The sequence below is a fragment of the Chiloscyllium plagiosum genome, chromosome 11 (genome assembly GCF_004010195.1).
Source record: "Chiloscyllium plagiosum isolate BGI_BamShark_2017 chromosome 11, ASM401019v2, whole genome shotgun sequence".
NCBI lineage: Eukaryota > Metazoa > Chordata > Chondrichthyes > Orectolobiformes > Hemiscylliidae > Chiloscyllium > Chiloscyllium plagiosum.
This window is the reverse complement of record NC_057720.1, coordinates 82831503-82854350: the sequence shown is the minus strand read 5'-3', so window position 1 is coordinate 82854350 and position 22848 is coordinate 82831503. Positions and strand designations below refer to the sequence as shown.

At 45.6% G+C, this 22848-nt stretch overlaps 1 protein-coding gene across 1 annotated transcript in view; it reads left to right on the top strand.

Moving 5' to 3' along the window:
• The window catches only part of LOC122554629 (LIM homeobox transcription factor 1-alpha-like), a 283529-nt gene that overhangs the window by 231061 nt on the left and 29620 nt on the right, over positions 1 to 22848 (top strand). The window contains exon 3 of the mRNA XM_043699952.1: positions 10990 to 11222. Within this exon, the coding sequence (XP_043555887.1) occupies positions 10990 to 11222 (233 nt within the window). The remainder of the gene's footprint in view (positions 1 to 10989; positions 11223 to 22848) is intronic.

Below are 22848 nucleotides of genomic sequence, written 5' to 3'. Positions count from 1 at the left end.
AGAGGGTGGTACGTGTATGGAATGAGCTGCCAGAGGATGTGGTGGAGGCTGGTACAATTGCAACATTTAAGAGGCATTTGGATGGGTATGTGAATAGGAAGGGTTTGGAGGGATATGGGCCGGGTGCTGGCAGGTGGGACTAGATTGGGTTGGGATATCTGGTCGGCATGGACAGGTTGGACCGAAGGGTCTGTTTCCATGCTGTACATCTCTATGACTATGACTATGCTTTCAGGACTTCACTTATAGACAATGTGACAATACTCCAGCTTTAAAAGGGGAATTATGACTTTTTTCTTTGAAGAGGAGCTCTAAAGCAGAGCTCCCTAGCTATTGATCGCAAGCCCATCAAGTACATAGCTTGTGAGGCCTTGGTGTTACTTTTCTGAAGTGGAACACACACTTTATTCATACACTATAGTTAAAATACACCAAACTTAAAGAAGAAATTAGAATAACTTTATTGGAAAAACTTAACAGAATAATAGATTATCTTACTACTAAACTGTACCTGTTTCAATATAATAACATCCCATAAATACCCCATTGGCAAAGAGCAAGTTCAGTAAAATAGATTGTCTCACAAGGAGAAAGTGAGGACTTGCAGATGCTGGAGATCAGGGTTGAGAGAATGTTGCTGGAAAAGCACAGCAGATCTGGCAACATCCGAGGAGCAGGAGAAGCGACGTTTCGGGCGGGAGCCCTTCATCAGGAATGATTAACTGTGATCATAATGAATGGCGGAACAGGATTGAAGGGCTGAATGGTCTTTTTCTTCTCCTAATTTCTATGTTCTATGGTAGGCATTGTTACAGAGACAAAGGGGAGCTGAATGCTAAGCCTTGCTCCTGATGAAGGGCTCTGGCCTGAAACGTCGATTCTCCTGCTCCTTGAACACTGCCTGACCTGCTGCGCTTTTCCAGCACCACACTCTCGACATAGACTTTCTCACAGACAGTTCTCCAGTCCAGGAGGAAAAACATTGAGAGAAAAGAGTAGCAGGTAGAGATGTCCTGCAGCTTCAAATCCCAGCAGCTATCACTGAAAAATTAAAACTAAAAATCCCGGTTCTGTGGGAACTTGACCACACCCGTTCAGGTTTGCTTCTATTGTTCCAACTTTAAGAAAAAATCCCCAAGGCATCACAAGCTGTTTATTCTTTGGGGCTTTCAATAGACAGCCCGGTACCTCTGACTTCAAACCTCTCTTCAAACAAAAAGGACAAAATATATCTCTTATAGCCATAGTATCATCGCCACTGATCATAGATCTGGGTCAATGTCTTGGTGTTCCCTCCCTAAAGGCATTGTAGGTCAACCTATAGCATGTGGACTGCAACGGTTTGGAAAGGCAGCTCAGCCCCACCTTCTCAAGGGCAGATGGGGCAGGCAATAAATGTTACCCCAGCCAGCGATGCCCATGCTCTATGAGTGAATAAAAAAAGTCAAATACTCAAATATCGGGAAACGCACTCCAAATGATGTGTTTTCTTTGCTCAGTCTCCGGGAATATTAAACTGTGCCTCAATTCGTCAACATTTATATTGAATATTGCAACTTAAAAAATTATGTTTATTTACATAGAATTGAAAGGAATGACGCTGTGTATCCTTCATGTAAACAGTGGGTCTGATCCCATGTTCCCACCGTTCCCATCTCCCTTTATCATCGTCTCTTCCCTCCAACTATCTATCTAGCCCATTGAGTTAGGCTCTAGAGCTCTATCACAAAGCCTGAATTCCTGAAGAAGGGCTTATGCCTGAAATGTTGATTCCCCTGTTCCTTGGATGCTGCCTGACCTGCTGCGCTTTTCCAGCAACACATTTTCAGCTCTGATCTCCAGCATCTGCCGTCCACACTTTCTCCTAGCTCTACCACAAAGGTCAAGGCTGTGCATTACTGAAGGAGTTGCTGTACACTTAGAGGTGCTGTCTTTCGAGTTGGACATCAAGCCCTACCCAAGCGCCTGCCCAGCTGGATGTAAAACATGTCAAGGCACTTTCATGCAAGAGCAGGGACCAATATTTATACCTCGTTTAGCGCCACACAAGTTATCTCATCATTATGTTGCCATTTGTGGAAATATTTTCTGTGCAATTTCTGTGGTTTGTGCATTTCTTGCATTGGGACTGTGTCTACACTTCAAATGCATTTTAATTGGTTGCTAAGCATTTTGAAACGTCACTAAATTGCCTGGGCATGTCTTGTCCACAGAAAGCAAGACAAATCCAACCTGGTCAGTTACTGCCCCTTCTACTGTTAATCATCAGCGAAGTGAAAGTAGATATTGTTAATGTGGACTTGCTCTACAATAATCTTCTCACTTTTGTTCAGTTTGGGTACTACAGCTGCTGACCTCATGCCAGCCTTGATTCAAACATGGATGAAAGAGTTAAATTCTAGAGGTGGGAGTGAGAGAGACTGCCCTTGACGTCAAGGTCAAACTTGACCATGTGTGGCATCAAGGAGCCCTAGCAAAAGTGGTATCATTGAGAATCAGGGGACAAACTCTCCACTGGCTGGAGTCAAATCTGTGAAGATGGTTGTGGTTGTTGAAGGTTGTGGTTGTTGGGAGATATTTTCTAATCAGTCTGCTCAGTGATGTTATGACACACCTCTGAAGCAGCAGGGACTTGAACTTGAGTTTCCTAACTGGAAGGTATGAACTCTATCCTGTGCCACAAAAGCTCTCCCACATTCTCCAGTTCTTCAGGGTAGTGTCAGGCCCAAAAATCTTCAACTCCTTCATCAATGACCTCAATCATAAGATCAGAAGTGGGATGTTCACTGATGATTGCATGATGTTCGGCACCATTTTCGACTCCACAGACATTGAAGCAGTCTAAGTCCAAATGCAGCAAGACCTGGACAATGTCCAGACCTGGGCTGATAAATGGCAAACAACATTTTTACCACAGATGCCAGGCAATGACCATCTCCAATAAGACAGAATCCTTGGAATTCAATTACATTACCATCACTTTATCCCCACAATTAATGGGATTGCCATTGACCAGAAACTGAACTGGACCAGCCATACAAATACAGTGACTACAAGAACAGATTAGAAGCTAGGAATTCTGTAGTCCCATCTACACGGCACAAGTCAGGTGTGTAATGGATAACTCCCCAGTGACTCTCAAGAAGCTGAACATAGCAGCAGATGAAGGGCCTATGCCTGAAATATCGATTCTCCTGCTGCTCGGATGCTGCCTGACCTGCTGTGCTTTTCCAGTGCCACACTTTTTGACAGCCTTCTTGATAGACGTCCCATCCACCACCTTTAGCATTCATTCTGTTGATCACTAACACGTAGTGGTACACACAGTGTGCGCCATCTATAAGCTGCACGAAAGAAACTCGCCAAAGCTCCTTACACGTCACCTTCCAAATCCACAACCTCTTCCACTTCAAAGGATTAGACCACACGTATAAGTTCACCTTCAAAACAGGGATGGGCGATAAGTACTGCCCTTGCCAACAACACCCTCGTCCTGCAAATGAATTTAGAGTGTCTTCTGCATCATGACCTCAGTCCCTTAAACCTATACCCTTCTGCTCTTGATTCTTAGCCACTCAGAAAACTGGTTTCCAGCTTCTCTTCCCAACACTTCATCTGATGAGAACCAGCTCAATTGCATCAGCCCTCAAACCCTCTAGTTCTTAATGAAGCATCAGGATGAAAACACAATGTGTGTCCAGACATACTGCAGTGGTGCAAACTGTAGGCTTTTGAGTGCATGGTTTGGAAGGGAGCCTAATTTTTATGTGTCGTGAACAATTGGTAGGAGATTAGATTAGCTTCCCTATCGTATGGAAACAGGCCCATCGGCCCAACAAGTCCACATCCAACCCTCCGAAGAGCAGCCTACCCAGACCCATTTCCCTCTGACTAATGCATCTAACACTATGAGCAATTTACCATGGCCAATTCACCTAACCTGCACATCTTTGGACTGTGGGAGGAAACCGGCGCACCCGGAGGAAACCCACGCAGACACGGGGAGAATGTGCAAACTCCACACAGTCACCTGAGACTGGAATCGAACCCAGGTCCCTGGCGCTGTGAGGCAGCAGTGCTAACCACTGAGTCACCATGCCGCCCACCCAATGAAGTGAATGCAGCACTCGCTCCATCCCTGGGTTGTCTTGAACCACTAACCTTCTAATTAACAGCCGACCGTGCTGACCGATTACGCCACAGAGACTGGCTGACCAATTGTGCCACAGGTACTGTGATTGAGTTCTGTGTTGTTGACCAGATCTGTGTCGCTAATTGATAACTCAGTGCTCGACATGAAAATCAGATGAGAGGGAATAAGGATAGAGACGTTGCAGAGTCAAAATCCTGGAATTCCTCTCCTAACTACACCTAAACCACCCAGACCGCTGCGAAATAGATGGCAGCTCACCACCATCATCTTGAGGGCAATTAGGGATGGGCAATAAGTGCTGGCTTTCTAAGCAAATCATCTGTAAATCAAACAAAGGAAGCCTATAAACAGTTTAAAAACAGTGAAAGTGTAGCTAGTCCTGGAGAGTTTGATGGAGATTGTCATTACCTGGACTTTTGACATTGGCTGAATTCTGTAGTACTTATCGTTAGAGGGGTCAGGGGAGACTTCTGAATGTCCCATTTCTACCCTTCAAAGCATCAGATTTTAAAGTGTTGACAAGGTTCAGCTAAATAGATCTCTCCATCTCTATAGCTCTCCTTGAATCTTACAAAATTCCTTGACTCTTTCTGTTGTATATGGGCTGAATGGGGTAATGTTGAGGGTTGTCAGAAACACTTCCCCACCCCCCACCCCCCGACCTGAATTACTTCACATAACTTTGTGGGCAGCACGGCTTAGTAGGTTATAGGAGCAAGACTTAGCATCTCTCGTAGTCTCTGTAACAATGCCTACCACAGAAACATAGAAATTAGGAGAAGAAATAGACCATTCAGCCCTTCAATCCTGTTCCGCCATTCATTATGATCATCCGACTCTTCCAGCTTTTCCCCCATCTCCTTTGAAAATCAGTGCAATGAACCATCTTTGTTCAATAGTTAGTTGAAGTGAGACTGCAAATGCTTTTTTATTTACATTTCAGAAGGAGGTTGGCAGTTAACCCAGCACCCACTGAGGTGCAGTCTTGCTTGCATATAAAACACTGGTCACTTGCCTGTTGTCTGGTGGACAGCCATATTTGTCAGCCAGCTAGGCTGCATTGAACTTTCTCCGACACTGTGTTCTCACCTAGCACTGCCGACGCGTACATGTTATCCAGCAGCACCACAGGATATCGAGTGGGACTCAGACCTCTGCTTCCCCCATTCCCATTACTCAGCCTCGCTGATCAGCTGCAGCATTAATCTGGCTGGGATACAGCACTGCCCGAAACAATGGTCAAGGTGACTTCAATTGTAACCTCCCGTTGGGAAATGGATGAATACACACAACAGGAAAACTTCAAAAGGCTGCAGAGGAAGAGAGTGCCAAAAGGAAGAGCACTTTCGAAGAGCTAGCACAAGCAGTCTGGGCCAAATGGCACTTTGCATCATGCCCCCTCTCACTTGGTGCCCACTGAAACCCTTGGGGCTGGGGTAGAGGTCTCATTTATGACAAGTACCATAGAATTCATACAGTGTGAAAGCAGGCTATTCGACCCATTGAGTCCACACTGACCCTCAGAAGAGCATCCCACCCAGACCCAGATCCCCTATCCCATCCTTGTAACTCTGCATGGACGTCATGGCCAATTCACCCTAACCTGCACGTCTTTGGACTGTGGGAGAAAACCAGAGCACCCGGAGGAAACCCACACAGACACGGGGAGAACTTGCAAACTCCAAACAGACAGTCGCCCGAGGCTGGAACCGAACCTGGGTCCTGGGTGCTGTGAGGCAGCTCTGCTAACTCCTGAGCTACCCATGCCACCTGGGGTGGCAATTGTGACTGGTCCCTGGCTTGTCTCTTGGCACCGTTGCTGATGGGTGCTCTTGGCTGATCCAGGCTAAGGGTCAGATGAACAGCCAGTGACATCTAAGGTTTGGGGGTGGAGGGGAAGGGAGATGTGGTGAAGTCTGACCTTAGCTATCTCACCTCACATATCCGCCTCTGGTACCACCGGCTAACTTGGCGATGCATCTCCATGCCTCACCTAATGCCCTACCCAGCCTCTCTCTCTCTCTCTCTCTCTCACTCTGTCCCACCTTTCCATCTTCACTAATGAAATCCGAAACCGACTCAGTGTAATCCTGCACTAGTGATTAGAGATGATTGATTGCGAGGCATGTAACATTAATCAGATGTTTAAATATTGTCACTCTCCCTCCCCTCCCCCGCGCTGTTGCTAAGCTTCGAGCTGCGGAAGAAATTCCACACTTGCTTATTTAACAATGCAGCAGATTATGCAGCAGCTTCTTAAACAGATTAGCGAGGGTCGATTAAACAGATTAAAGGGGGGGGTGGGGGTGGGGTGGGTGGGGTATAGGTCCAAAGAAGCATATTTTCTTTTTATTAAACTGGGTTTGCCGTCTCCATGGTGATGCAGCTAATAACACATGTTGGGCGAGCAGGGACTCTGTAAGGCTGCATTTTCTCCTGTCTATCTCCTGTAATTTAAATTAGACTGACATTCAGCTCGGCGGGGGAGGGGCCAGTTTTCAGGAGCTGGAAACCTGGACCACAACTGCATGTTACACACTACATACAGATGGGTATGGAAACATGTACTGTCAGAGCTACACGTTGTGCTGCTGTTTAACATTGTAGAATTGATACTAAATGTGGGTGGATTGCTCCCTTTTACTCAGTGTACTGACACTGAGACACATGCACAGTCCCAGACAGGAGTGAATCACTCCCTTTTACAGTGTGTATGTATGGACAGGAGCTGACACTGACACACACACACAACACACACACACACAGTCCCAGACAGGAGTGAATCACTCCTTTTTACACAGTGTGTACTGTACATGGACAGGAGCTGTCACTGAGACACACACACACACACAGTCCCAGACAGGAGTGAATCACTCCCTTTTACACAGTGTGTACTGTACATGGGCAGGAGCTGACACTGACACACACACACACACAGTCCCAGACAGGAGTGAATCATTCCCTCTTACACAGTGTGTACTGTACATGGACAGGAGCTGACACTGAAATAAACATGAACTAGATGAATGCCACTTTCTTTGCAATCTGTTGATGTTGAAGAATATATCTGATGTGAAATATCTGAGATGTTTGATTTAAAAAAGTACACAAAATATGAATATTACAAACTGTAGTTGAGACACTAGAAAACATTTACACTATATATGCAATCATTAGCAAAATAATAATTACATCTTGTAAAATATTGATTTAGCTGTAATAATTTAACATCAATCACTTTGGTATTGAAAGAAGCTTCTTTTAACTTTGAATCAAAAGCTGGTGTCTGTCTCTTTAATTAGAAAGGGAGTATGGAAGCACTTGTAGACTTGCAGCAAAGATGATTAAAAAAAAACAGGCTTGTATTTTTGTTTCTGAATCCTCAACTCTTTTCTTTGTGTTCTTGGCTCTATTTGCAAACAGTGAAGCCATAATTCTCTGGAGTGAGAGCCCGGGGGTGTAAGGAGACCCCATCCATCAGGGTGATTTGATAGTAGGCTTGGTTTGGGGGCAGGGTTGGTGTGGTTAAAAACAACTTGTTCCTCACTGACAGCTTGCAATCCCATCTTAGTTCCCGATTGATTCGCCTTCCTTGTCCCAATTTTTTTTTCTCGTTCTTTTTCCCGGAGACACTGATTCTCCCTGGGACTTTTGCTTCCTTGGCTTCTCTGTCATCTCACTCAGTTTACCACTCGATATCCATGAACCATATTCGTGACCAGGAGGACCACCATGGCTGTATCCCTACAGCGGTCACCACAGAAGGTCCTGATTCTTGTTCCCATTCACACACTCACCATTCCACTCATTTCCACTCCTCCCTCATTTTCCAAGTGGCTTTGAAGTAAGCTGGAATAGGACGGCTTCCCTCCTCTGAACCTCACCAAATCCCCTCATTGAGATGACGCTACGCAATTTGTAACTCTGAGAATCAGACCAGCGTGGTTTAGAGACTTGATTGCTAATATGGAGCCTTTGTAAAAATACTTTGTTAAGCAATTTATTTTCTTGGCCGTGTGTCTGCAGGCAATAAATGTAAGAGTTAACTGCTGTCAGCGGAAGGCTATCTCACATAGTAGCACTAATCTCGAGTCTTAACTTGCGGCTTAGCTATTGTATACTCACAGCCTATAATCCGGGGATCACACAGAACATCTGCTTTCCAAATGAGACCAGCCTTTTTGCGGGTTTGGAGGAGGATAGCCAATGGAAAGGACAAAGCTTCTCTGGGTGAGCAGCAACGCAAAGTTCTGAATGGGATGGATGCTTCAGTGTAATGCAGGGTTGACGGGAGGATAACAGAACGTCTTGTTATAATTCCAGACCAGACCAAATTTTGGATCTGCAAATTTGATAAGTGACCGGTAGCCTTCTAGCAAAAATTTGAAATCCTAGTTACTCACTAAAGCCACAAAATTCCAACAAAAAAAAGAAATGTTACTGCACCCCAGTTAACAAATAAATCTGTCAATTAGCTGACATCCCTCCTGATTTACCACAAAGTCAACGTGGATTCACCAGGAAACTTTGGCGTTTCTGCATTTAACAACGGGCACAACCCAAGGCAGATCCCAGGAATCTCTCAGCAACCAACTCAGACATCAGTCTTTAACTGAGAAGTTCAAACATTTGTTACAATCCTGCTTTCCTTATGAGGAATTCTAGTGCCTCTCCTGCAAAGATCCAATCTGATCCTTAGCCGACGACAGATCAGCTGTGTGCATATTCCCACAGACACAATCTTAACCCAAAAGTTACACTATTCCAGGTTTCTATCAAATTTACGCACAAACCTATCCCTATCAATTTTCTGTTTAGAGCTGAACTGACCTCCACCTGAGATTTCATTCCACCATCTCACCCACCATGTTGGTCAAAGTCCCAGTTTCTAAACAGATCCAAGATCCCAATGTCTCAAGAACTCTGTTTCCGAAAGCTATTCCTGGGCCTCCCTGATTTTTCGCTCTCTCTCTTTCTCTGTCTTAGAAGCACTCAGTGCACAATGTCTTCCAGGACTTCCCTGCAATGTCGTCATGGGCAGCACTTCGGATGCATGGACCCTTGAAACTGACCTGTCCCATTAATGTCTCCCAGCTGGGTTCCACCCCATTGTTCTGAAAGATGATCAGACATATCAACCCTTTGTCATTCGGTGCAGTACTTTAAACATTACCACCTCCAGTCAACTAAGGATGACTTCCCCTTCCCCACCAACAAAGTGTATAATTACTGTGGCTCAACACCCACCACACACACTCGCAGATAATGCAAAAAGTATAGATTTCATTGCAGTCTGGAGAACCTCATCCATTACAATCCAGGGTCATATGGATGGAGTAAGAGAGCTGGAAATACTTGCTCAAGAAAATACTTTGCCTTGTCACCATTGAATGGTGCTGGAAGTGTGAAGTCCGATGGAAACACTGGACCAAACACAGAGAATACTAGAGAAACTCAGCAGGTCTGGCAAAATCTGTGGAGAAAGAAACAGAGTTAATGTTTCGAGCCCAGTATGACTCTTCTTTAACATCAGAAGCAGTTGGAAAATGGTGGGTTTTATATTTCTGAACAAGCTGAAAGATTAAAATTCTGGAGTGGAGTGGTGTTAGAAAAGCACAGCAGTTCAGGCAGCATCTGAGGAGGAGGAAACCCTTCAGGCACTCTGCCTGTATTCCTGATGAAGTGCTTTGGCCCGAAACGTCGATTTTCCTGCTCCTCTGATGCTGCCTGAACTGCTGCGCTTTTCCAGCACCACTCTAATCCAGAATCTGGTTTCCAGCATCTGCAGTCATTGTTTTTACCCTGTTTTTACCTCATTGTTTTTACCTACTTGAAAGATTAAAATGGAGACCCTGTCAGGGAGAAGAGAGCAGATCTTCAAGGTGGGTATACCTGCAAGAGAAGCACCAACAAACTAAATGCTTGAATAAAAGCAAAATATTGCGGATGCTGGAAATCTGAAACAAACACAGAGAACGCTGGAGATGTTCAGAAGGTCTGAACAAGCATCTTTCAGCTTGTTTAAAAAATATAAAAAGCTGCCATTTTCTGACTTTTTCGGTTCTGAGGAAGAGTCAGACAGGACTCGAAACATTAACTCTTGGTTCATTCGCCACACATGTTGAGTTTCTCCAGCAAGTTCTATGTTTGTGCAGTATTTTATGTTTCTTTGAGCGTGCCCACTGGAGTTTTGCATCGGTGACTTTTGCAGATGGAGGGGAATTAGCGGCCAGCCCTGTTGAAGCTGTGTGGTTGTCTTCCTGAGGAAAGAAAGTGGCTGTTTAAAAGGAAAAACTGACCCAAACTGGGGCGAGGACACAACTTTGTATTCAACAGTGAATACAAATCTCTTCCTCAGTCACAAACCGTTGCTGCCAATTCTCACTGTTGGACTGTAGATATGTCTTCACAACTTGGGAGTGTTCATTTCCACATCTAGTGAGAGCAGAATGGTTGCCCATTATACAGCCCTGTGTGATTTTCCTGTCTGCCAATTGCTGCCCACAAGCACAGCCCTATAGACAACAGCTCTGAACTGCTGCCTGTCCATGTTAACTGTGGGATTTTGTTAGCACGTTTGCCAGTAATGTCAGGTCTCTTTTCCCAAGTTGCCCACCCCCTCCCACTGAAGGGCTGAGAGAGAATTAGAGCCTGGGTGGGTAAATGAAGCAAAGGTAGAGCTGAAGACAAGAGAGAGAGAGAGAGAGAGAGAGAGGAGGTAAAGCGAACTGCAGTAGCGACATTAGAGGAGCATTGGCTGTGCTAAGGGCTTGGTCGGCGGCTGGTGCGAAATGGCCTCAGCATTCAATGGGATCTTTCTCTTTGTGTCTGTGCAGGCTGTTTGTAGCCAAGTGCAGCGGCTGCATGGAGACGATCGCTCCCACCGAGTTCGTCATGAGGGCGCAGAAGAGCGTCTACCACCTGCCCTGCTTCTGCTGCTGTGTGTGCGAGCGGCAGCTCCAGAAAGGCGATGAGTTTGTGCTGAAGGAGGGCCAACTGCTCTGCAAGGGCGACTACGAGAAGGAGCGGGAGCTGCTGAGCCTGGTCAGCCCGGCCGCCTCGGATTCAGGTAACCCAAACCCAGCGCCAGGCGGGGTCTAAAAGGCTGGTACACACACACGATGGACCCAAATGACCCGCAGTTTAGGATTCGCAGCAGGCAGGTGAACACGCAATTCCAGATTCAACATTACTAACTGGGGGAAGGCCATATTTCTGTCTTTCTCCTTCACCCAGTGTTGTCTAAAGCATTTGACCCTAATCAGACTAGTTTCATGGGATTAAGTGGACTGTTATTTAAATCAGTGATTCTCAACTGTTTTTGTTTTGCCACGTCCCACCCCAGGAACTCTTCTCAGGTTCCAGGGCCCACCCCTTTCAGACAGGGATACAACACGAACAGATAGACACGCTGATCTTCGGATAATGAAATATGGTGGTAGTGGATGTGAGAACCCTTGATTGAATGCGTTTTGACCTGGTGCAGTCCAGTTCGTGACTGACCCTGAAGTGAGGCTGTGTGGGAGGAGCTTAAGCAATTAATTTACCAGGTGCGCCGAATTCAAACTGTGTGTTGGAAAGATGTTATAAACAGGAGGGAAACCATTGACTCCAATGGCTATTTCATTGGTTCAGTGACCAGGGCCCCTCATAAACACTTGGGATTCCTCATCTCACAGTTTTCAGCCTGATGTCCCCTTCAAATGTGTAAGGCCCCTAAGGGGCCAATGGCCCCTGTTGAGAAGGGCTGATTTAAATGGTGGAAAATTGCAGCACGCGGTTGTGCAGAGGGACCTGGGTATCCTTGTGCATGAATCACAAAAGTACATCATTATGAAGACAAATGGAATATTGTCCTTCATTGTGAGAAGGATGGAGTTTAAAAGCAGGGAGGTTATGTTGCAGCTGTATAGGGTGCTGGTGAGGCCACACCTGGAGTACTCTGTACAGTTTTGGTCTCCTTCCTTGAGAAAAGATATATTGGCACTGGAGAGGGTGCAGAGGAGGTTCACTAGATTGATTGAGGAGAGATTGAGTCGACTGAGATTATACACATTTGAATTTAGAAGAATGAGGGGAGATATTTTAGAAACATATAAAATTATGAAGGGAATAGAAGGAGGGAGGTTGTTCCCCCTGGTGGGTGAAACTAGAAGAATGAGGGGCATTGCTTCATAATCAGAGGGAGCAGATTTAGGACTGAGATGAGGAGGAACATCTTCATCCAAAGGCTTGTGTATCTGCGGAATTCCCTGCCCAGTGAAGCAGTTGTAGCTACCTTATTGAATGCTTTTAATGGAAAGATAGATAGAATTTTGGACAGTAAAGGAATTAAGATTTTGGGCGGCACAGTGGCACAGTGGTTAGCACTGCTGCCTCTCAGCGCCAGAGACCCGGGTTCAATTCCTGCCTCAGGCGACTGACTGTGTGGAGTTTGCACGTTCTCCCCATGTCTGCGTGGGTTTCCTCCGGGTGCTCCGGTTTCCTCCCACAGTCCAAAGATGTGCAGGTCAGGTGAATTGGCTATACTATGTTGCCCGTAGTGTTAGGGGCCGGGGTAAATGTGGGGGAGTGGGTCTGGGTGGGTTGCGCTTCGGCGGGTCGGTGTGGACTTTGTTGGACTGAAGGGCCTGTTTCCACACTGTAATGTAATCTAATCTAAAGTTATGGTGACAAGGTGGATAAGTGGAGCTGAGTCCATGAAAAGAGCAGCCATGATCTTATTGAATGGTGGAGCACGCTCAAGAGACTAGCCGGCCTACTCCTGCTCCTGATGTTTTTATTATTTGCTGTCACAGAGGTCCGAATCCTATGGAGAACTATATCTTCTTTGAGTTACCCTGCTGAAATAGAGTTTTGGCCAGTACCTCACTGAAGTCTATTGAAGAAATGGTGTCCATAATTTAGACAAAGACGTTGGAGGTGGTCAGGAGGGAAAACTGTCTTTTGAACGTGGGAGGATATTATACATGGTAGGGCATGTTCCTCTTCTACTGTGAATGCATTCAGTGAATGGGTTTCTCAATGGGTTGTCTCAGCAGATATTACCCACCCACCCTCCCTTTCTAATCTCAGAGTCACAATATTGTGGGTCAGGGCCCACTCCAAAGACTTGAGCACATCACCCAGGCTGGCACTACAGTGCAGCACTGAGAGAGGGCTACTGTGCTAATGATTGCAATGTCACACCTCTCAGGTGGCCAGTCTATCCAAAAGAATGAGAGAGCTCCAGCATAATTTACCCAATATTTACTCAACAACAACAAATTACCTGGCCATCATATTTATGGGCATAAATTAGCTGCCGAATCTCCTGCATTACAACAGTACCGTTAAAGTCAATAATTGGTTGGAAGACGTGTTGGAACACACTGAGATAGTGGAAGGTTCCATGTAAATACAAGTCATTGGTTCTGGTACAGATACCTGCGGGGGTATTTGAGAGCAGGCATGGTTCCAACTGTGTCTGATATTTGAAAGTAACACAGGCTGGAGGTTGGTGCCTTGCAGTACTGGCCGCGCAGACTGTCTGTTAGAAATGGAACTTCCCCTCAACATTACTTTCCTGGCGTACACCTCAGTTCGACAGAGGATAAACCTCATCTCTTTCAAGAAACAAAAACCACCGGTAGTACTGAATGGATCAAATGGAGGAGAGAAGAGTTGTTGGCAGGAATATGACAGGAAGGATTTCCCCCCGGCACTAATTGAAAAGAACTGGTATTTTTAATTTTGTGGTGCCTTTGAAGAAATCATTCCTTGAAGTACCGGTCTACAAGGAGTTGGGACATTTCCCACAGTGAAAGAAGAGTCCATATACTAATTGGTACAGCCCTGTTTCATGTATCTTGATTTCAATTCACACCTGCCCAGCCTCCCCCCAATTTGCACCTATTATAAACTCAATGCACCTTAGGACGAGTGCTGTATAAAGGTAATTTATTGTTATAAGCAGATTTCAAGAATTTAAACCGAAACCCTGGTGTGAAATAAGAGAGAACACTCTTTTGATAGCTTCTTGACATAAGCATCAAATCACCACCTTAGTAAGACGTGCATCTTGATATCTCTGGATTCACAGACCTCTTCTTGGGATGTGGAGGTGCCAGTCTCTTTACCCAAAATGACCAGGGTAACATGCCCAGAGCAGTCATGCCTTTGGGTTGGTACTGCTCCAGGATTATCCTAGCGTATCCAAGGATTGGGAATTAATGGCAAGGACAGCGCTGGAAGCAATAACCCCAGGGATTCTGTTTTCCTATTTTGGGACACAAAGTAAGCCAGCATTTATTACCCATCCCTAAATGCCCTGGAAGGAATGATGGTGAGCCACCTTCTTGAATTGCTGGGGTCTACTTTAACAGACTTTGGATCCAAAAGCAGTGAAGGAGTGTGATAGAACTCCACGTGTGTGGGCTGGAGGGGAGGGGAAGGCAATTCCATGTGTCTGCTGCCTTCGTCCTTCTGGACAATAGTGGTCCTGGGTTTAGAAGGTGTTGTAAGAGGAGCCTTGGTGAATTTCTGCAGTGCATTTTGTTGATAGTACACATTGCCTGTGGTATGTTTAAGGTACTGGATCAGGTAGCAATCAGTGGTTGCTTCGTCATGGAAGGTGGTGAGCGTTTTGACTGTTGTTGGAGTGTCACGTAGGATATTCCAACACACTTCTGATTCATGCCTTGTAGCTAGTCTATAATGGACAGAGTTTTGGACGACGAGAAGTGAGTTACTTGTCACTGAACTCTCAGCCTCTAACCTGCTCTTGTAGCCATAGTCCAGTTCAGTTATAGAGTAATAGAGATTTACAGCATAGAAACAGGCCCTTTGGCCCGACTTGTCAATGCTGCCCACTTTTTACAATTAACCTAGTTACATTTGGCTGCATTTGGTCCTTGTCCCTCCATACCTATCCCATACACGTATCTGTCCAAATGTTTCTGAAGAGGCAAAATTGTACTCGCCTCCACTACTACCTCTGTCAACCTGTTCCAACACCCTGTGTGTGAAAGCAAACTGCCCCTCTGGACTCTTTTGTATCTCTCCCTTCTCACCTTAAACCTATGCCCTCTAGTTTTAGACTCCCCGAGCATGGGGAAAAGCTGTTGGCTTATCTATGCCTGTCATGATTTTACAGACCACTATAAGGTCACCCCTCAGTCTCCTACGCTCCAGGGAAAAATGTCTCAGCCTGTCCCACCTCTCCCTATAAATCAAACCGTCCAGTCCAGGTAGCATCTTTCTCTGGTCAGTGCATCCAGGATATTGACAGTGGAGGGGTTCAGCAAGGGTAATGCCTGGTGGTATTAGATTCACTCTCTAGGCCACTCGGGTCCTCGGGCCTGTACTGACATTGAATAGGTTTCATGGCTGATCTGTCTGAGTTTTAAATTCCACGTTCCCATCCACTCCTTTTGCCTAACAATAATCGATTTAGCTATGCCTTAAAACTGTCCAGTGATCCTGCCCCCACCACCTTCTAAGGCAGAGTGTTCCTAAGTTGCGAAACCCTCTCAGAGAAACGAAATTCTTGTCTCTGTTTGAAAAGGGCAACCCCCTCCAAATTTTAAAACTCTCTCCCTTCTGGACTCACCCGTGAGAAGAAACATCCTTCTCACATTCACATTTCATAACCTTTGTACACTTCAATCAAGGCACTCAGCCCTTTTCTAAATTCCAATGGAAACAAGCCCAGTCTGTCCAACCTCTCCTCATAAGTCAACCCGCTCTTTCCAGGTCTCAATCTGGTAAACCTCCTCCAATACATTTCCAGCCTTCCTTAATTAAAGAGACCAAAGGTGCACACAGTATTCAGGGTGCAGTCTCACCAATGGTCTGTGTAACTGAAGAATTACCTTACCTTTCTGTTCAATTTCTCTTGTAATGCAGGACAGCATTCCATTTGTTTCTTAATCACCCGTTGCAGTTAAACTCACATTTTGTCACTCATGCACTGCGACACCTAAATCCCTCTGCACCATGGAATTCTGCAGTTTACCTCCATTTAGGGAATGTCTTATTCTTCCTGCTGAGGTGAGTAATTTCACACATTCCCACATTGTGTTCTTTTGGCCGGACCACACACTCAAACTGTCAATATTAGTCCACTTTCCCACCTGTCTCGATGTTATCTGAACATAGAGGCACCATGAATTATTCCCATCATCTCTGTGATTGATGTAAATTATAAAATGTTGAGGCCGTGGCATGGACCCTTGCAGGATTCTAGTCATTGCATTCTGTCAGTTAGAAAAAGACCTATTTATTGCATACCCTGTTTTCTACCAGCCATACAGTCTTCTCTCCATTCCAACATGTTACACCCTATACCACCTGATTCTACTTTTCTTTTTATATGGCACCTTTTCAAATGTCTTGTGGAAATCCAAGTACAGTATGTCAATGAGCTCCCCTTATCTACAACATGTATCAGTACTTCACAGACCTCCAATGAATTGGTTTAACAAGATTTCCCTTTCATAAAGCCCATGCTGACTCTTTAGATTAGATTAGATTAGATTCCCTACAATATGAAAACAGGCCCTTCGGCCCAACAAGTCCACACTGACCCTACGAAGAGTAACCCACTCAGATCCATTTCCCCTGACTAATGCACCTAACGCTATGGGCAATTTAGCATGGCCAATTCACCTGACCTGCGCATCTTGGATTGTGGTAGGAAACCAGAGGACCCGGAGGAAACTCACGCAGACGCAAGGAGAAAGTGTGCAAACTCCACACAGACAGTTGCCAGAGGTGAAAATCGAACCCAGGTCCCTGCTGCTGTGAGCCACCATGCCGCCCATCATTCCTACCTCAGCTTTTCCACATGTACAGGGCTATCATGCCTAAACAATTCTCACACCTTGCCTATTACAGACATTAAAGCAACTGCAGTGGACAGTGAAGAAAGTTACCTCCGAGTACAATGGGATCTTGATCAGAGGGGCCAATGGGCCGAGAAGTGGCAGATGGAGTTTAAGATAAATGTGAGGAGCTGCATTTTGGCAAAGCAAATCAGGACTGGACTTACATAATAAATGGCAAGGTCATGGGAGTGTTGCTGAACAAAGCGACCATGGAATGCAGGTTCATAATTCCTTGAAAGTGGAGTCGCAGGTAGATAGGATAGTGAAGGAAGCATTTGGTATGCTTTCCTTTATTGGTTAGTGCATTGAGTATAGGAGGTCATGTTGCGGCTGTACAGGACATTGGTTAGGCCACTTTTGGATTACAGTGTGCAATTTGGGTCTCCCTGCTCTAGGAAGGATGTTGTGAAACTTGGAAGGGTTCAGAAAAGATTCACAAGGATGTTGCTAGGGCTGTAGGTTTTGTGCTATAGAAAGAGGTTGAATAGGCTGGGACTTTTTTCCCTGGAGCTTCGGAGACTTGAGGTTCATAAAATTATGAGGGGTATGGATAGGGTGAATAGACAAGGTCTTTTCCCTGGGCGGTGGAGAGTCCAAAACTAGAGGGCATAAGTTTAAGGTGAGAGGGAAAAGATTTAAAAGGGTCCGAAGGGACAACTTTTTCACGCAGAGGGTGGTGCGTGTATGGAGTGAGGAACTATTGGAGGCTGGTACACTTGCAGCATTTAAAAGGCATCTGGATGGGTATATGAATTGGAAATATTTAGAGAGATATGGGCCAAATGCTGGCAAATCGGACTAGATTAAGTTGGGATATCTGGTCGGCATGAATGAGTTGGACTGAAGGGTCTATTTCTGTGCTGTGCAACTTTATGACTCTATAACTGGCCTATAATTTCCTAACTATGTTTGGCGCCCTCACGACTTGAATAAATAGAATGTATTCACTGCTTTCTAACCTGATAATACCTTCTCAAAATCCTTGAACCAGGATTGTATTATTGAGTTGCTAAGATGCACCTTTACTACCTTGGCATCCCTCTTTAAGATTGCCAGATCTAATCACTATACCTTTATGAAGCCAACAATGGACAAAGCTAACCAGGACTTGCTTCCACTAACCCTCCCACAACTACAATTCTCTTCCTCAGAGTTATTTCACTGCCCATAAACCACTCTGACATACATTTTGTCAGTGAGGAAATTTCTTTGTTCATTTCATCTTTGTTTTCTTTTATTGAAAATTATTGGAGAAATGTGCTGCCTGAAAGAAATCCACCTGTAGTCACATGTGGCACAGGAAGTACAAGGTGTTGGACAGGAAGTGTTCCCATAGGTTTTTACCATACATGCCACATGACAGGGTTTTGTTTTTAAACTTTCAACAACTAATTGCTCCGTTTTGCTTTTGTACAAGCCTCGCAGTAAAACTTCCCTTCTTTTTAGGTCTAGTTTATTTTGTCTCGTTGAAGGCAAAAATTACACCTTTCCTGACCTCAGGCTTTCCGAAGTGCAACCCTTTAGAAGTATAGCCAGCATTGTAATCATCAGGATAGCACAAAAGAATGCCATTGGGGCTGTATTATCAGTGTTGATCTCTGAAAGAGCAACTCACCAGCTCCCACTGCCTTGTCCTATCCGTGTCACACTAAATTTTTGTTTTTTCTTCAGATAATAAGCCAATTCTCTTTCCAGTGCCTTTGACTGCATCTACCTTTTCCACACCATCACACAGTGCAATCCAGACCCGAGCCACTTGCTCTGCATTGAGAGTCTCCCTCAAGTTGTCTTTGCTTCTTTTGCAATCACCTTAATTCTGAACCTCCCGAGTCTTCACCACCAATGGGACCAACCTCTTCCCTTTTCTAATCTGTCGAGACCCCTCGTCATTTTGAAACCCTTCGATCAAATCTCTCAATCTTTTACAAGGAGAACACCTCCACGTTCTGCAATCCGACCACGTAACTGAACTTGCTCATCCCTGGAAGTGTTCTCATGCATCTTTTATCTCTAATGGAGGGAAAAACAGAGGCCAAAGTATGCACAGCAAGCTCCCGCAAACAGGAATGAGACGTTGAGTAGGTTCTCAGTGCTGGTTGACGGATGTGTGTCAGCCCCAGTGGATGGGGGTTCTCACACCGCTGTCTGATTTCACTGAGGGCCAGGGGGACTTTCTGCGTCAATGGAAGGACAGACAGGGCTTTTACTTAACGTCTCCCTCAAGCTGATGAAGAGCTTTTGCCCAAAACATCGATTTTCCTGCTCTTCGGATGCTGCCTGACCTGCTGTGCTTTTCTAGCACAGCAGGTCAGGCAGCTCAAGTCTTGTCTTGGAGTGGGGCATGAACTCGCAAATGTCTATCCACCGAGGCCACAACTGACCCTCAGCATGTGACTGGCGTTTGGCTGATGTCAGCAAAGTGCGGCCTTTATTACATCAGGCAGCCGTGTTCCAAAAGGGCAATCTGAACATGAAAGGCTACGACACACAGTGGCTCCTTGACGCCATGTGCTTCAGAGACGAGCAGAGAGCCTTTTACACCCCTCTGCTAAAAGCCAAATTAAGACCCGCGTGTTTTTGTCTGATTCCTCTCCCTCCCGCCCGGCTCTCTTTCTCTCTCTGAAACTAAGCAGCATATCAAAGAGGGTTTAAAAGTACAAGAGAGTCCACCTCAAAGCCACTTTTTATGAGAATGTTAGTGTTGAGGGGTGCCTCTTTGGAGGTCCATATGCTGCCTCTAATCCTGGCAGTCTCAGATTTAATCATTGCTTTCACCCAGCATGAAGAGACAATCCTGGGTAAACAAAGGCCTACTAGGAGGAGTACAATTTCCAATTAAAGATCACTAATGCCCCTCTCTCCTTCTTAGTGATGTCTGTGAACCAAAGTCTTTATTAATTTTGGTGGATAAGAATGGGGGCTGGGGGAAGAGGGTGAGTCAATGGCTTCTTGTACTGGTCTCAGCCCTTTCTCTTCTTAGGCCTAAGTAGGTAAGCATATCAATGGCCTCTTTCCCCTCAGCGCGGCAGGGTGGGTGGGGGGGTGCTCCCGAAGACAACTTAATTAATGTTTGCGTTCTCGTCCGTCGATAGAATAAATGTTATACGCACAGCTGGTCTCCTGTTTAGCTAAATGCAAGGCCTGTCACACAGGGGGAGTAATCCAAACACTGTTTACCTGCCGTTGGGAATGAAACTTCTAAACCCACTCCCTTCCTGTCATCACCAACCACCCCCCTCCCTCCCAAGCCCCAGCAACCAACTGCAGCAGTCGGTTCAGTGAAGTTTGCTAAGCTGACCTTGCCCTGTCAAGCTCGCACTCTGCGTAGATTCATTTAGCTGCTGCAAACAAAAACTAAATCGGCCCCTGTGCTGAGGAGGTTCATTGGTGTTTGGGATTGAGAAGGACTACACATCGAATTTTGCTCAAATTCAAATTGTGCTAAGTCGGCACATGAAGTGTTCATTTTATTTCCACGTTAGCCGTGCCTTCTAGTAATCTCCCGGTGACTTCTCACGTGGGTGTGTTTGTGGAGGCACCTTCCCGTCCTGAGTCTCTGTTATTCATGTCTCAGGCTGTACGCAGAATAAAGTAGAAACTTGCATTGATAGAGCCATAGAGTCATACAGCAAGGAAACAAACTCTTCGCTCCAACCAGTCCATGCTGACCATGTTCCCATACTAAACTCGTCCCACCTGCCTGCACTTGGCCCATATCCCTCCAAACCTTTATCATTCATGTACTGATCCAAATATCATTTAAATGGTGGAACTGTACCTGCATCCATCACTTCCTCTGGAAGTTCATTGCACACATGAAGCACTCCCTGTGTAAAAAAGTTTCCCCTCAGGCCCTTTTTCTCTTCTCATCTTAAGAATATGCTCTCTAGTTTTGATCTCCCCCACCCTAGGGAAAAGACATCGGCTATTCATCTTATCTATGCCCCTCGTGATTTTATAAACTTCTATAAGGTCAAACCTCAACATCCTACACTCCAGTGAAGAAAGTCCTAACCTATCCAGCCTCTCCTTATAACTCAAACCCTCCATTTCTGGCAGCATCCTGGTAAAATGTTTCTGAGCCCCCTCTAGCTTAATAAAGTCCTTCCTGTAACAGGGCGACCAGAACTGCACACAGTACTCCAAAAGAGGCCTGACCAATGTCTTGTAGAATCTCAACATGACTGCCTATACTCAAAGGTCTGAGCAATGAAGGCAAGCGTGCTAAACCCCTTCTTAACCACCCTATGAGGCAAACCTCAAAGAATTATACAGCAACTTTCACAGTCGCTGGATGTCTCTAAGTGTTTCATGGGGAATTGATGTACTTTTGAAGGAACTTGAGAAACATAGTAGGCTGTTTGTGAGCAACAAACTCACAAAGTCAGCAAGGTGACAGTGAGCAGTTAACCTGTTTTTGATGTCGATTGAGAGATAGCTATTGGCCAAGACATGAGGGGAGATCACCACCCCTCCACCCCTCCACTGCTCTTCTTTGGAATTCTGTCACGGAATAATTTGAGGAGACAGATCATGGCCTTGGGTTATCACAGCATCCAGGAGATGGCTCCTTTCCCAGAGCGCACTGAAGTCAACCTTGGCTGTTAAGCTCAAGTCCTGGAAGGGGCTAGAACTGGGAAGTTCAAGGCAGGCGTGCTACACACTGAGCCACTGTGTAGTCAGTGCAAGTAAGTCAATCAACACTCGAGGGAGGGCTTTCCTCTTCCACAACTGAGGCACCACAGATGAAATCTTCACCCCCTCCCCCCACCCACTAACTAAGCAGCCTGACCATAAACAGGACATGATATTGTGTCTCAAACAGATGCAGGGAATTGCTAGAGAAAGTCAGCGTTGTCTGACGTGATCTGGGAGAGAAAGTGAGAGAAACAGAGTGAACCTTTCTAGTCCAATGTGACTCTTCAGAATTCTTCTCCTTCTGGTTTTGTTTCAGATTTCCAGCATATTTCGCTTTCATTTTATGTCATACTGTATCTGCTATTACTGTCTCCTTCCCTCATGCTTGAAGCACTGTCCCTTTAAGATATTGTGTTATTTGCTTGCAGCAGAAGAATTAGAATTAGAATCAGACTCCCTACAGTGTGGAAACAGACCCTTCGGCCCATCAGGTCCACACCGACCATCCGAAGAGTAACCCACCCAGACCCATTCCCTTACCCTATATTTACCCCTGTCTAATGCGCCCAACCTACACATCTCTGAACACTATGGGCAATTTAGCACAACTAATTCACCCTAACCTGCACATCTTTGGATTGTGGGAGGAAACTGAAGCACCCAGAGCAAAGAAAGTCCAAACTCCACTCAGACAGTCGCCTGAGGCTGGAATTGAACCCAAGTCCCTGGTGCTGTGAGGCAGCACTGCTAACCACTGAGCCACCGTGCTGAAGGAGATTATTATAATTCTCTCACTTATTGGTGAGGTCACATAATGCCCTGCTTCATTTTAATTACATCTCAATAGAAATTTATTAGTGTAACCCCCTCAATCCCCTGTCATAATTTTAGCCCAAATCCCTGATAAGTTGTATAAACAGCTGGGAGGTGGGGGGGTGGGAAATAGGGTTGGCCCACTCCTGCTGAAAAATGTGTTGCTGGAAAAGCGCAGCAGGTCAGGCAGCATCCAAGGAGCAGGAGAATCGACGTTTCGGGCATAAGCCCTTCTTCAGGAATGAGGAAGGTGTGCAATGCAGGCTAAGATAAAAGGTAGGGAGGAGGGACTTGGGGGAGGGGCGTTGGGAATACGATAGGTGGAAGGAGGTTAAGGTGAAAGTGATAGGCCGGAGAGGGGGTGGGGGCGGAGAGGTC